Here is a 15,223-nt window from a genome sequence, read left to right on the forward strand (position 1 = left end):
CACGGTAAAGGGGTCGTTATAGCACGGTAAAGGGGTTGTTATAGCACGGTAAAGGGGTCCTCATAGCACGGTAAAGGGGTCGTTATAGCCTGGTAAAGTGGTCCTCATAGCACGGTAAAGGGGTCGTTATAGCACGGTAAAGGGATTGTTATAGCACGGTAAAGTGGTCCTTATAGCACGGTAAAGTGGTCCTTACAGCACGGTAAAGGGTTTGTTGTAGCATGGCAAAGGGGCACGTGTATGTTTATGTTTATTAATAACAAACATCAGGGGCTTTCCAGTCACCTGTTTAGAGAGAGAAGAGAAGTTAGAGTATGTGGCTGGGCCAATGATGCATCATTCATGATGATAACCTGAAAAATCTACATCTGAACCCAAACAACATCGTGCAAACGAGACGGTTTACCAGAATTGGTGTAAATAAAAAAGAATTATCTGTTTATATCTGAAATAATCTCCATGTTTGCTAACCATGTACTGTATCTGTAACATCACTCTCTCACAGCTGTCCAAAATTAGATAGCCACATTTGTTTGTTAAACCTTTGTCTATGAAAATGTACAAATGCAAGCACAATGTCAGCAGTAAAATCGGGCAAATTACATTTCTTGTTTTTCTGTAGTAAGCACCATTTTAGAGTAGTATTCCAGTAAACTCTCATAAAATAACTACAATTCTGCTCAGTTAACAATGTGTAACCTATAAAATCCCCAGGCCAGCTCTCCCTGCGCTCACTTTCCGTTCCCAAACAGGATGAATGTGTTGGCTCTGAATGTTATCTTACCAACGCCAGAGAGACATTTTTTATTATTTATGGCTTTTTAAAAGTTGTGGCATTGTTGTCATTTAAAAAACATCAGTATGGTAAAACATGGGCACATGGGTGGCATTTTAACACACTTGAATAGAAAATGAGGCTCGTAGAGTTCACAGAGTCCCAAAGCTACTTAAATTTTATGTTTTTATTTTCAGCCCAACATCATAAGAAATCCTGACCTTGAATATGAAAAATAACAACATTGGCACAAGATTTATCCCAACCCTATTGCATTGTATTCAACTTTGCCCCCTCTCTTGTGACAGTTGCCTGTGCTTCTAAAGAAAATAATTTTGGCATTGTGTGGATGCCTCCCTTTCCTTTTGAGACTTTGGCACATTACCGGAGCAGCTATGTTCAGGGGGTTTCAGAGAGAGCTGGTTCCAAACTATCCCTGTCAGTTTGGGCCTGGGGTCCGGAAAAGCTTTCCACTGAAGCAAAGGGTGAGCCCAGCAGGAGCATACACTACAAAGTCTTCAAAGACAGAGAGAGAGAAAAAAAAAAGAAAGTGGGAGAAAGAGAGAGAGATAGGGGTGAGAGAGGAAAAGAAAAAGGAAGGGGGGAAAGGGGCACAGTAAGAGGGGAAAGGGGCACAGTAAGAGAGAGAGAGAGAGAGAGAGAGAGAGAGATCCCAAAAAGTGCTCATTCAAAGAAAACGCATCCTCTCTTACAAAAGCTATTTCTTAACATTCTTAGCAGAACTTACTATTCTTTGAGGTCATCAAATTCTGACATGATTTCACCTTGATTGTGATATTTGTCCAGATAACTTGGTGTTGTTATTCTCTTTGCGCCAAACCCTGACTTGAAAGAAGATTTTTAGGACCACACCGGCTGGCCTCCCAAGCAGTTGGTCTTTTCCCCTGCTGTGAGTGTTTCTATGGTTATGCCACAAGCTGAACCCCATAGATGACACATCAAAAGGAGGAGCAAGTCAGTTGGGGCACATCTAAGCTCCATGAATGACACCCATGGTTCCCTGTGCCTACACACATCTACCCCACCTTTCAAATCAACACCAGGGTCACCGCTGGGCTCACTATAAACACAGAGATCAATGAGACAATGGCCAATTACCACCTACATAGAGCTGGGGGATGGGGTAGGTCCTTGGAGAGTGCAAAGACCACACTGTTTTCGCCCATGGAACCAGGGCCAGGAACCTGGGCCTAGCCCCTTCTCAGTAGAGGCAGTGTCTTCACCGTGTGGAGAGTGTGGTCGTGGTTCCAGCGGGGAAGTCAGACGATGGTCAAAGTCCCGTGAGACAAAAACAAAGCCATGGAGTGTGACTTCAGTGGTCATTCATCATGCTATTTACCCCTTTTTATGTTTAAACATCCAGCGGTTTTGTAACAGGCTATTCAGAGTTCCAACAAGGAATTCTGGAAGAGAGCACTGCCCAGAGATGATTATATTCTAGTGTAGAGTTTGCACCTTGTGTCCAGGTTAGAGGTAACTTCAGTGCGGAGAAGGAAAGTATTTTGCACAAGATTAGGAAGTGACTTCACCTAATGAGCCTCCTGAGTATCGGTCCTGGGTTCTGAAGTTGTGCAAGTGGTGAGTGTGTAACCTTCACGTGATGAAAAATCCCCCTACTGTAGAAGTGACACTGCACGTTTAAATGTTAACTATGAAGCAGGAAAAAACAACACTCGTCTCCAGGCTTTCATCTTATTCCGTTTATGCTACTGCTGGGTGCCTGCGTTGTTTGAGTTATAAATGTGATTTTTTTTACGTTAGCGTGGATGTGACATCCAGAGTTTCCTCAGCTGGGATAAACGGATGTGAACATTTTCCTGACAAATTCCAACTTTACACAATGACTCGGAAAGTGTCTCTCATTGTTCTTTGAATCACCATACATGTATCGGCATGGCACATAGATTGGAAGGCCTACTTTGGACAAGTTAATGTTGAGTTCAGAAGTTTGAGGTTAGGTTAGCATAAACCCAACTCAGTCTGGAAAATAAATAGTAAATACACACTATGTATGAAAACAATAATTAAAGTAAGTTATTAAGTTGAAGTAGGTTTAAAACAATAACAATAAACTCAGATATCCCAAAGACTCTTGTAAAAAAATGTGGTAGCATATAAGGCCAAGAAATACAAGAGTGTGATGGCCATAACACATTTTCACTCTCCTGAATTTGTAACAGATGGTTGCTGGCTGAGCCAAGTATGCAGTATTGGAGGGCCATTCTTGACCAACGAGTGAGAAAAACAACAAAACTAGATTTGGATATTGTAAAATACATTTCATGTGCCTCCTACTCACAGTCCTGTACCTTTTCTTCCTGTCTGTCCCCCAGGACTTCTTCCTGCAGCACTGTAGCTGTGGAACGGCCGGCCTGGCCTTCCATGAACAGAAAAGACACTCTAGGAGTGAGTTCCTGACCACCTCCGTGAGCGGCACACTCTCTGACCTCTCCACCATCCCTGAGGTCACACACCACACAGGACTCACAGCCAGGGGAGGTCAGTTAACTACTTAATAACATGATAACAACCCATAATCTACATCCAGGCATCTCTCCTCACTCAAAATCCAATGGATATTCCATAAATTCTCCAAAAGTAATTTTGTCCCAGTTTGACTGTAATCTCATCAGATGTTTCCAGCCCAATCCTTTTGTTTCCCTCAGAAAACCATAGTGTATTATTTCATTGGCAGGTAGATTAGCACTTCATAACCTGCTCCTGCGGTAATCATTCAGTCACAAGACCAATTTATAGTAATGTTTGCCCAAAGTTTTCCTGAAATGGATTTTCTGGGTTTATTTAAAAATCATTAGGGGTTTTCAAAATGTGACCGGGCGACGACCCCAGGTGTGATTTCGCCCAATGTTCACTTTTTCATCATGTTTTTACTGTCCTGTTTTCAGAGTGGCTCACGTTCCCTCAGGTGGGCTGACTATTATTATCTACTTTTATTTATTCAGGGAAGACCAATTGAAACCAGTGTCTCATTTGTAATGGTGCCCTGAGGACAGAGATTCCATCAACACAACAACAAAAGATAAGACACAAGATAGCTATGAATACATTACATCAGGTTATTACAACAAGTTATAATAGTCCATTGAAATGATTGCACACTTCAGTAAACTAATTTAACAACAGAGTTTTAAACATCCTTATAGGCATCAGGGAATCCAGGTGTAATTTGTTTTGTAAGATATTCCGTAACTGTGGTGCGTTAAAACTAAAGGCAGATTTAAACTTTATGAATACAAGCTGGATCTCAAGAGTTAACGAACACTGCGACAGGACACAATGTGTGCTCTCTCATGGTGTCAAGTCTAGTTGCCACTATATTACGAAAGGTGTACCGCAAGGGTTGGTATTGGGACCTGTTCTCTTCACTATTTACATAAATAATATTGGTCTATGCAATCCTGTAATATTCATCACTATGCAGACAATACGGTTATGTATGCCATTGCACTGAGTGTTGTCTGAGCTATGTTAGAGCTGCAATCTGATTTTGTTGCATTACAGAAAGCCCTCGTTGATTTAAAACGTGTACTTAATGCGGGCAAAACTAAATATATGTTGTTCTTTAATTCACAAAAAAAATCTCGAAAGGGCTACATATTCACTCATTGGACAGCTCTCTCATCAAGCGGGTTCCAGCCTACAAAAATCTGTGCGTTTGGATTGATAAAGATCTAATGTTCAAAAAAACATACTGATGAGGTAGTTAAATGGAGGGAACATATAGAGTCCCATAGATTCAGGAATTTCTTGCTCTTCCGATAAGCAGGATTCAGGAAATTGGAGCTGGGGAGTAGGAGGATGGCGAATGGTACTGCGATAACAGATTGAGGACGTGGGGAGGTTGAGTGGGCAGTGGCGGCAGGTTGAAAGAAGGGGTTCCTCTGGGACTGCTGATTCACATCACCATGTGTCATAACAGTTTCCCCCCACTATGAGCAGCGAGTGGTTCCAACCCTTGTGACTCTAGCCTCATTTATACCTGGCGCTAACATGCGTCCTTTGTCCTGATCTTGCCCACATTCTGACTGTGCCCACATTTTCAGAAATATGTCTACACATGGTATTAAAATGTGTCTCACTGTGTTTGCATTGTGATCCACTATTCTTTAAAAAATGTAAGTATTTATTTATTTTAAGACCCATATTGATGCCATAAGTCAAATGGTGCCACCTGTCAATGAGTTAAGAAGGTGGGATAATGATGAATTAAACTGTTTCACTGTCCAGGTCCGTCTACACTTGTAATGTTTCCAGACACAATGCGTGCCTGACTACCTTCGTAGGTGGTCAGAAAAATCACAATCAGATCACAATGCGTATTTTAATCATCTCCAGTCTACACTGGTCTGAAAATGTGGGCACAATCAGAATGTGGACAAGATCAGAACAAAGTATGCATGCTAGAACCAGGTATAAACAGATCTTCTGATTCATTTATTCTCTCTCTCTATAGAGAGTGACCAGGGTGGATGCCAGCCCCTGGTGCCCCTTTGGAAGAGGGGCCTGAATCGGATGAGCTACACAGAGGGAGATACGCGCTCCTATCTATCTGACAGTACAGAGGGTCTCTCTGCCCCACACAGACGGGTGAGTCACTCTAACATCCCTCCTCTGACTCACTGGCTCTGCATAATACCCTCAACCCCTGTTTACGGTGCAAATATCTACATCAGCGCAGCTCGATGTTACCCGACCAAACAGTGGATAAAGCGCCCATTCGTTAATGCTGAGAGATGTGTGTATGGTTGTGTAGCTGAGTGAGAACTACACGTGGGGCAGAGTGAAGGATCTGGTGAAGAAGACCAAGCTGAGGAACCAGAGCAGACTGGGACAAACATCCACCTCCCTCAAGAGATCCTGTCCACAGCTTTACCGGTGAGGACGCTCCCCACCCACCCACCCACCCCCGCTCTCTCTCGCTCTCTTCCGAAGGAAACACTCAGTCTACTCGAAATACTGTATCTCTTACTACAGTATCTGTAAACAAACACGTAACTAACACTAGGATTACCTTTAACTTCATAAAATTAAAACAGCTGGCGCTTGTTGCTCCTTCAAGGATGTTTGAAAATCTTGAGCCAATCATGCTACAAGGAAGGAGAGGTTAAGTTGTAATTAATCACAGCTCGCTTTAGTTTCATATTTTGTAAGTGCCTATTACTTCTAGATAATTTAGTCTTAGCAGAAAGAGGAGTTAAGACTGTCTTTGGCAGTAGGTCATGGGTTGTGTTTGCAGAATGATTCAACTGCTTCCTAGGAAGAATAGAGACACTGAAAATACTGAAAATGCCCAACTGACTCATATCATCTTACCATTTAGAGATAATTACTTAAATTAAATTACTTTTATATTGTTTTTTAAAATGCAGTTATAACACATCACTTGTAAGTAGCGATTTAACTTTCCCCTGTGCCAAATTATCAGCCAAGCTAAACACATAAAAATCAAATGGATTTTGAGAATAAAATGTACCACTAACCAGAATATATTGTTACTCAGTCAACACAACTGTCAGAAGTATGTGCCTTGACAAATTATCTTGAGTAATAACCACGGCTTTAATATTTTATTTTACAACATTCAGCATACGCCATGGAGAACTTAGCCCACAACCACTGGAATCTATCTTAAATAGCATCCCGAAAATGTCCAAATGAAGCAAAAAAACTGACTTGTACACAAAGCAGATGCACTCTTCAGTGTCAGGGAGCGACTACGCACCATTTATTTCAATATGACTGAGGCAAATATGATAAGCTTAAGTGTTTTTATCTGAGTACAAGCTTGTAAAATTATACTTCCCAAGTTCACTGGCTCTCTCCACTGGTGGTAAATGGTGACTAGCACTGCTGGGTTTAAATGGCCTAAGCTCAAAACCACTGAAAACAAACCAACCTCCCTCATTTATTAAACAAAACACAATTGGCCCCCTCTAACAGTATGTCAGCTTCTACTAAGCAGGAATCTACGTCAACATATTTGGAGTAGACAAAAAGACGTGGATATTTTGGGTTAGAAAGTATTGACAGCCTTAGCGACTTTAGACGAATACCAAACTATGACAGGTTCTTGGCACTTCAAGATTTTATTTTATTTTGTTCATGCGAGATGGCTGTGTCAGTGGATGAATTGTGGCATTATTCTGTTTGAGGGTTGTAGAACATAAGGATCTGGTGGGAGTTGAAAAGCTTGAGGAAAGAACAGCTATTTGTTGTGCCCTTCAACGTATTCCACAACTTGGATGGGCACTCCTCAGAGTGAGGGAGCTGGGCACGGACCCAGAAAAATAGCGGAGGGGTTGCAGTGTCAGGTTTGAGGTATGCAAGGAGGAGTTGGAGAATTCCACATGTATTTCAGAGTGGTCCAATGATATATAGAGATATGCATAATTTATCAAAAGGGAGACCCTCTCTTGGAAAGAAATGCATGTGGAAAAACCATCCTGTTCTCAAGCGTTGTGCAAACTAATGCGTTGCTCATTGTAATAGCATTGGAGCACACCAATAACAATAACCCATTTCCCTACAGCCCTGACCTGGGACCAGTGGACCTACCAGGAAGAAACAGGAACTCCATGATCGCCTTGGGCCATCAGAACAAACTGGACTTCCAGTGGCCCAGATAACCATTGTTGGTACAGAAAGTTCTGACGCAAAATATTGCTAATGCGTAGTGAAACATGTTGGAAGGATGCTGTGCATGTACAAGCACAACTGATTTAGCAGCTGTCGTGCGATCTATTCTCAGCGTACATGTGTAATAAAGATATCCATAGAGGTGAAGAGGCAACACTTTTGTAACACTGCCCACACTGAATGTCTTTGTTTTCTACCCAGATATGAAACAGACGGCCCGAAGTGGGAAGAGAATGCCCGGAAGGTGAAGTTGCACAGATTCTCGACTGGACTGAGAGAGTAGTGTGTAAGGAGGGATGTGAGAAATAACATTTGTGATGGATGACAAAACTTTGAGTGAGGAGTGAAAAGAAAACAAAAAGAGGGATGGTCATAGACATCTCTCTTGAGATACAATTCTAAACTAAGGGATTGTATTGTTTCAGATAAGGGAACATTGGTATTTATATGAGAACAGACATGCATGTACTCCACAATGAACATGAATACGATACAAATGATTTAATCTTGTACTATAAATTCATATTGTAATGCTTTCTCTAAATATGTGTTATGTTAGTGACATTTCAGTACTATGTGTTGATGGAGAAAACAACAACTCTTTGACATGGTTGTTCCAACTAAGAAATAGCCTAGACAATATTCTGGGGTGAAATTAAAGGGATAGTTCACCCAAATTACAAAATGACATTGGTTTCCTTACACTGTAAGCCGTCTATGGACAAGCTATGGCAGCAATGCATCCTTTGGTTTAGTTTCCCTGCCACTGTTTCAACATGCTAGCATTTTAGCATTTGTGGCACAAATCCCATTCAAGTCACGGGACCGATATTATTCGCGCATCATGCCCAAATCAATACATGATTTAAATTCTAGATAAGAGCGTTTGCTAAATGACTAAAATGAAAATGTAAATGTAAAAATCATTTGAAAGTATCTAAAGTCGCTTGTCAAACTCAACAAAGTCACATAGATTATTTGAACATGATGCTTGAAAAATATTAATTTCGGTCCCATGACAGGGTAAGGAAACCAATATGTAATTTGGTGTTTGGGTGAACTAATCGCTTTGGTTATCATGCCCCCTTGAACAAATGTGAAACATACACATATCATACATATTTGAGGATTGTACTTAACTATTCAACACATTTTGTATGAATTCTCTTCTTGTTTTGAGTGTAGGCCTAAGAGGCTGTGTGTGCATGCACTATACAGGGATAATAGATCGTGGTGATGTTGTGTGAATGTGCTGTATATAACAAAAGGTAATTGTGTACAGTCACCGTGTATGTACAGGAGGGGAGTTATGCCTCTGTAAATTCCTATGTTTATATGATGGAAATTTACTTTTTTTTTTACTTTTTGGAGATAGGGGTTCCAGATCCCTTATGATAAAAAAAAAACACTTTGAGGATGCTAGAAAACGTTTGTGATGCATTGCCGCAAGGTTTTTTAATGTTCCTCTCAAACATTTATGTAAAAAAAAAAAACAGCAAAGAAAAAAAACAATTTCGCATCACTGCAACATGTACAGTATTTTATCAGAGGCTGCTGTTGCATATGTTCATCTTCAAGGCATTTTTTATTTTATTGTGACATGCAAGTCTGGTTTGACAAGCTAACGGTGATTTTAGCTTTTCTACATCACGGTTACATTCCCTGGTTTTCCAGAAATCCTGGTTGGAATATTCCCGTATTTCCTGCTTTTCCCTCGTAATGCCATGAATCTTCCCAACAGGCTTCCTTGAAAAATTGGGAATTTTGGGAAAGCTACTGGAATTTTGCAACCTTAGTTACGTCACTATGAGCTTCCTTTGATAACAGACAGGCAAGTGCCATGGTACCTTGGAAATCTCACTGGGTAAAACTACAGAAGGAAGGTTCAACACAGAAGCTTTGAAAAGGATGATTACAATGGCTTCAAAGCCTGGACATCTAATTGAAATACAGCAGAGGTCAATTCCAAATGCTCAAAACTGTCCAGTGTTGTTTACAACAGGAATGGAGGTCATCACATTTTTAGAAAATACTAATCCCACAGAAAGAACAAAACAGTTAGTTATCCAAGTATGTACTTCAGCAATGTGAACAACAGTATAGTACAACACCAATGAGTTATTCATCATGGTCAACGTGTACTCCTATTAAAATAATAATGTACTCTGTAGTACTGTACACGTAGCACAGCTGTGGCTGTATCATACGGAATTCATGTACTTCTAAATACTCTAATCAAGTAGAAAATACATCTGTTGCAACTTGAGAGGCAGTAAATGCTGTCAATATGCATGATAGGCCTACATGTTTTGTCAGGACTGGGATCTAAAGACTAAAGATTGTTATATCTGTATATTGTAGAGTCACAGTAAGTTGTACATGGATGGAATATCTCAATATGTGTAATGTATCATTATTCAAAGTTATTTTTCGAAATAAAGTTGACATTTTCAATGACATGAAATGCTGTGCTTTTAGTAATTTTATACCACTCACCGAGTCCTGCAGGATATAAAGCAAATTGTGTTTCTCATGGAAAGAAAGATGTAAAGATCATTCACTATAAACTAGAGTTTCCAAATAAGTGGAAAGATACACTCAACAGTGTGCCCTTAGAGATTCCCCTCTCTTTATGATTCATTCTATAGTAAAACCTACGATGCGGTTTTCTTGGAAATTCTACACAGGGACAATCGATATCCACACTTAAATGGATCATTGTTCATTAACAGCATGCTGAAGAGGTCACAGTCAAACTTAGATGCATAAAGTACCGGTCTGAAGTTATCTCTCCCGGGGCAGTCCCGTTAGTTCTCTTATATACTGCTTACACAGACAAGTTATATTTGCACAATTTAGCTTATTCATTATTCATAATTAATTCATCATTAACGTTTGGTTCATGCATGTGACCGACCAATACCTCACAAGACTTCCTCTCCAAGCTGAGACCTTGAAACTGAGATATCCCTTGTGTTCCCAAAACAAGGTTCTGGGCGTACTACCAAAGTGCTCTACTGATAGTGAGAATTCCTCCCAGGCACGTTCAATCAGTCACTTGCATGAACACAGAAATTGGTTATTAGAACAGCACAAACATAGAACACAGAAATTGGTAATTAGAAGAGCACAAACATAACATTTTCCATCACAGGGTAGAGTGTGCATTGGATACAACACAGAGTTTGTAGTTCACAGTAATCCATTTATTAAACAAATAGAATATCAACCAATCACCCAGAGCTAGCAGAACCCATGAATAGACAGCCCAGTACCCTTACGCTTTCCCTAATTTACCCTGCCTTTCACCCGGTCCCTGCACTTAATCCCTAAACACTCTACCTTAATCCCTAAACACTCCACCTTAATCCCTAAACACTCTACCTTAATCCCTAAACACTCTAAAAATTAACTAAACATAGGGGGAAAAATAAGATGACAAAGCAAAGGGACATCAGATATTATCTATGAATGTTAAGGAAGGGGGGGTCTATTAAATGAGTGAAATTGGAAGTGGTGTGGAGAGCGCTATATTTAGATGGAGCGCTTGTTCCTGTAATCCTTGTTGCTGGAATCGGTCTCATGGTAATTTTCCGTTAATTAACATAAACACATTTAGCATCTCCTGGCTTCCACACACTTTTTAAAAACATATACGTTTTTAAAAAGTCTAATAAATCCATGTAATATAATAGCCGACACCTTCACAATAAATCCATTATTTATTTTAGACAGGTCTAAAGAAACATGATATGAAGAAAATGTAGTCTATTTCAGGAGAACAGAATCACATACTCTGAGTTGTCCTTATGTTAGACCCTGATCTGGCTATTCCAAATGGCTGTGGGCTACACTACTTCCTTTAGCAGACAAGATTTGCGTACAATTCCGTGGCATTATTTTATAATATAAAGAATACAATTGAACAAAGCTGAATAAAATAGAAAGGATATTTTCACCAAACGATTTGAGGGAGTGCGCACATGCGGCTATTCTGTGTTGAGCACTTAACAAAAAAATGGGCACTCCTATATGCTTAATTATTTATTAATGTTATTAATGTAACTTTAGTTGTTCTACAAATGTTGGGCTATATGTTTAGAGTTTTAAGACATTGTAAGACTGCATGATTCGATCCTAATGATGATTTGGAAAAAGTTGCTTGAAAAGCACGAGCTCTGCTTTTTTGCGCAGGCTGTACACATCATCTGTCTCTCATTCACAATTTAACAAGCACTTACTAATGCCTTGCTTTTCCCGGTGGCATTCCCTTTGTGTGGCCGTAATGCACCCTAAAATAATCCATGCCTTTTGCGGCTAGTGGCCTTTGTGCCCTTCACCCGGAGTGCTGCCTTGCGACCTTCTCCCTGAATGCGTCACATGGCTCACATGATGGGTCTTTCTCACAGGCTACAAGTGAAGACAGACATCGGGGACGCAACTGCGTGCGTCCTTATCCATTTCCAAGGTCCACATTTATTTTTTGTCAGCTAACAAGATGAGTAGGCCTAACAAACATCAAAAGCACTAGCCTATATCAATCTACTATCCCCCATAGTACAAAAATGTACCTATTCTATTCTGTGCGAGAAATAAATATTCCAAGCATAGTCTGAGACAGTTGTGGGATGTGATAGATCCCAAATGAATACAATTACTAGCACCAAAAAAAACTTTTTTACACAATGTGGCTGACATAACAGATCAGAGCTTTAGATGTTGATTTAGCTTAAAATGTTGATAAACTATTAGGCTATTTCTTCACATTACAAGCGCAGCAATGTGCACAAGGCAGTAGGCTATAAGCGCAAATGTTCCATTAGCGGGAAAACATCATTATCAAAGTGACCGCAAATGTGATTATGTATGTAATGCTTTTATTATAAAGGTGCATTTTTTTACTGTGAAAATTATCTTTCACAAACTTGAAACTCGCACTGCTTATGTATGCCAGTTAGACTCTACACCACTTGTAAAGCTAATTTATGTGCTTAATTTTAAGAAGTTATTTGGCCACTTTAGTTGTGATACAAACCTTATCAAAACATATACAGTGGGGCAAAAAAGTATTTTGTCAGCCACCAATTGTTCAAGTTCTCCCACTTAAAAAGATGAGAGAGGTCTGTAATTTTCATCATAGGTACACTTCAACTATGACAGACAAAATGAGAAAAAAAAAATCCAGAAAATCACATTGTAGTATTTTTAATTAATTAATTAGCAATTTTGATGGAAAATAAGTATTTGGTCAATAACAAAAGGTTATCTCAATACTTTGTTATATACCCTTTGTTGGAAATGACAGAGGTCAAACGTTTTCTGTAAGTCTTCACAAGGTTTTCACACACTGTTGCTGGTATTTTGGCCCATTCCTCCATGCAGATCTCTTCTAGAGCAGTGATGTTTTGGGGCTGTTGCTGGGCAACACAGACTTTCAACTCCCTCCAAAGATTTTCTATGGGGTTGAGATCTGGAGACTGGCTAGACCATTCCAGGACCTTGAAACGCTTCTTACAAAGCCACTCCTTGGTTGCCCGGGCGGTGTGTTTGGGATCATTGTAATGCTGAAAGACCCAGCCAAACCATCTTCAATGGAAGGAGGTTTTCACTCAAAATCTCACGATACATGGCCCCATTCATTCTTTTCTTTACACGGATCAGTCGTCCTGGTCCCTTTGCAGAAAAACAGCCCCAAAGCATGATGTTTCCACCCCCATGCTTCACAGTAGGTATGGTGTTCTTTGGATGCAACTCAGCATTCTTTGTCCTCCAAACACGACGAGTTGAGTTTTTACCAAAAAGTTATATTTTGGTTTCATCTGACCATATGACATTCTCCCAATCTTCTTCTGGATCATCCAAATGCTCTCTAGCAAACTTCAGACGGGCCTGGACATGTACTGGCTTAAGCAGAGGGACACGTCTGGCACTGCAGGATTTGAGTCCCTGGCGGCGTAGTGTGTTACTGATGGTAGGCTTTGTTACTTTGGTCCCAGCTCTCTGCAGGTCATTCACTAGGTCCCCCCATGTGGTTCTGGGATTTTTGCTCACCGTACTTGAGATAATTTTGACCCCACGGGGTGAGATCTTGCGTGGAGCCCCAGATCGAGGGAGATTATCAGTGGTCTTGTATGTCTTCCATTTCCTAATAATTGCTCCCACAGTTGATTTCTTCAAACCAAGCTGCTTACCTATTGCAGATTCAGTCTTCCCAGCCCGGTGCAGGTCTACAATTTTGTTTCTGGTGTCCTTTGACAGCTCTTTGGTCTTGGCCATAGTGGAGTTTGGAGTGTGACTGTTTGAGGTTGTGGACAGGTGTCTTTTATACTGATCTGTGAGAGCCAGAAATCTTGCTTGTTTGTAGGTGACCAAATACTTATTTTCCACCATAATTTGCAAATAAATTCATAAAAAATCCTACAATGTGATTTTCTGGATTTCTTTTTCTAATTTTGTCTGTCATAGTTGAAGTGTACCTATGATGAAAATTACAGACCTCTCTCATATTTTTAAGTGGGAGAACTTGCACAATTGGTGGCTGACTAAATACTTTTTTGCCCCAATGTACGCCTATGGGCTAGGCTACATGAGGTGTGTGACTAGGATTCTTGCCTTAAGCTGGTCATCATTCACAAGTGATAATATATAATTCACAAGAAATAGGCTAATATTGTCACCCATCAGACTATTCTTGATGCAATCTCGTCTTTACATACACTAAATAATATATGTGTGAAACTTGATTTCAAATGGACCATTATCATGCACCTGTCTCTAAACAGGGGCAGCGGAAAAAATACATGTCATCCATTGAATAGCAAATGGAGGAAGCTTATCCAGTGGTTCATTTTCATGCCAGCCAGGTAGACAATACTCCTGTTGTAAAGATAAACAATGTGCTTAATATTAGGAAAGTTGAGAAATATAGGAAGCCTAGACTATAGAAAGCTCATGGGAACCTCCTCTTTTTAATAGAGGCCAGTCACCGCAACAGCCCTAGCCGGAACGCCAATGGCAATGTTTGTATCCATTAGGAAATGATTTTTTGTTGGCTCCACCCAGGTTCCGTCTCTTATTGAACAGTGCAAACCATACTCTTCTTCAGACCAAAGTCCTAACAAAGTTCATGTGAGCATCCCTCCCCTTCGGCCGATGCCGACCTAGTACTAATCACTCTTCAGCCGAGGACCAGAAACACAGTCTGTGTGAAATGGTTACGCAGCTCATAAATCTTCAAACAAATACCCGTGTGGCTCAGTTGTTAGGGCATGTTGCTTGCAACGCAGAGTTGTGGGTTCAATTCCCACAGGGGAAAAATATGAAAATGCATGCACTTACTACTAAGAGTCGCTAAGAGCGTCTGCTAAATGACTAAAATGTCAAATGAATGTCAAACTCTGTCCTAACTCGCACACTCCCATCTTCGGCATAAACCAGGCTAACCTATGTCAGCTAGTGCGATACTCTTCGGTCTAATACCCAACACTCAGTCTGTGCATCTATACACCCACTGTTCTTTGGGCTCCGCCCAACAATACATGTAACAGCTCTTGCTGTAGCTATACCACAACGAAGGAGTTCTCCTTGCAGCGTCCACAAGGCAATTGCTCCCAACACCAGAGAACTGGGTTTCCTATCCTGTCCTACGCGCACCTGTGCAGTTCCCCCCTAGTTAGCTGCACGCTGGTGAATTAATCAATGTGTGGCCATATCATCTATAAACTCAGTTTATCACAACACTAATAGGTAATGACTACTGATCTTCATCCA

The 15,223-nt window shown here is 40.5% G+C and overlaps 1 protein-coding gene across 2 annotated transcripts in view; it reads left to right on the top strand.

Annotated features, from left to right (window-relative positions):
- LOC112253863 overlaps positions 1-9,912 on the top strand; it is a 35,299-nt gene extending 25,387 nt beyond the window's left edge. Inside the window, exons 4-8 of one of the 2 annotated variants that reach the window (XM_024425919.2) lie at positions 3,130-3,295; positions 5,271-5,404; positions 5,571-5,692; positions 7,347-7,448; positions 7,655-9,912. In XM_024425919.2, coding sequence (XP_024281687.1) covers positions 3,130-3,295; positions 5,271-5,404; positions 5,571-5,692; positions 7,347-7,443 — 519 coding nt within the window. In that variant the 3' untranslated portion in view covers positions 7,444-7,448; positions 7,655-9,912. Of the gene's footprint in view, positions 1-3,129; positions 3,296-5,270; positions 5,405-5,570; positions 5,693-7,346; positions 7,453-7,654 lie in introns of both variants that reach the window. The other variant, XM_024425910.2, reaches the window with a different exon arrangement.
- The last annotated feature ends 5,311 nt before the right edge of the window (positions 9,913-15,223 follow it).

The sequence above is a fragment of the Oncorhynchus tshawytscha genome, linkage group LG01 (genome assembly GCF_018296145.1).
Source record: "Oncorhynchus tshawytscha isolate Ot180627B linkage group LG01, Otsh_v2.0, whole genome shotgun sequence".
Taxonomy (NCBI): domain Eukaryota; kingdom Metazoa; phylum Chordata; class Actinopteri; order Salmoniformes; family Salmonidae; genus Oncorhynchus; species Oncorhynchus tshawytscha.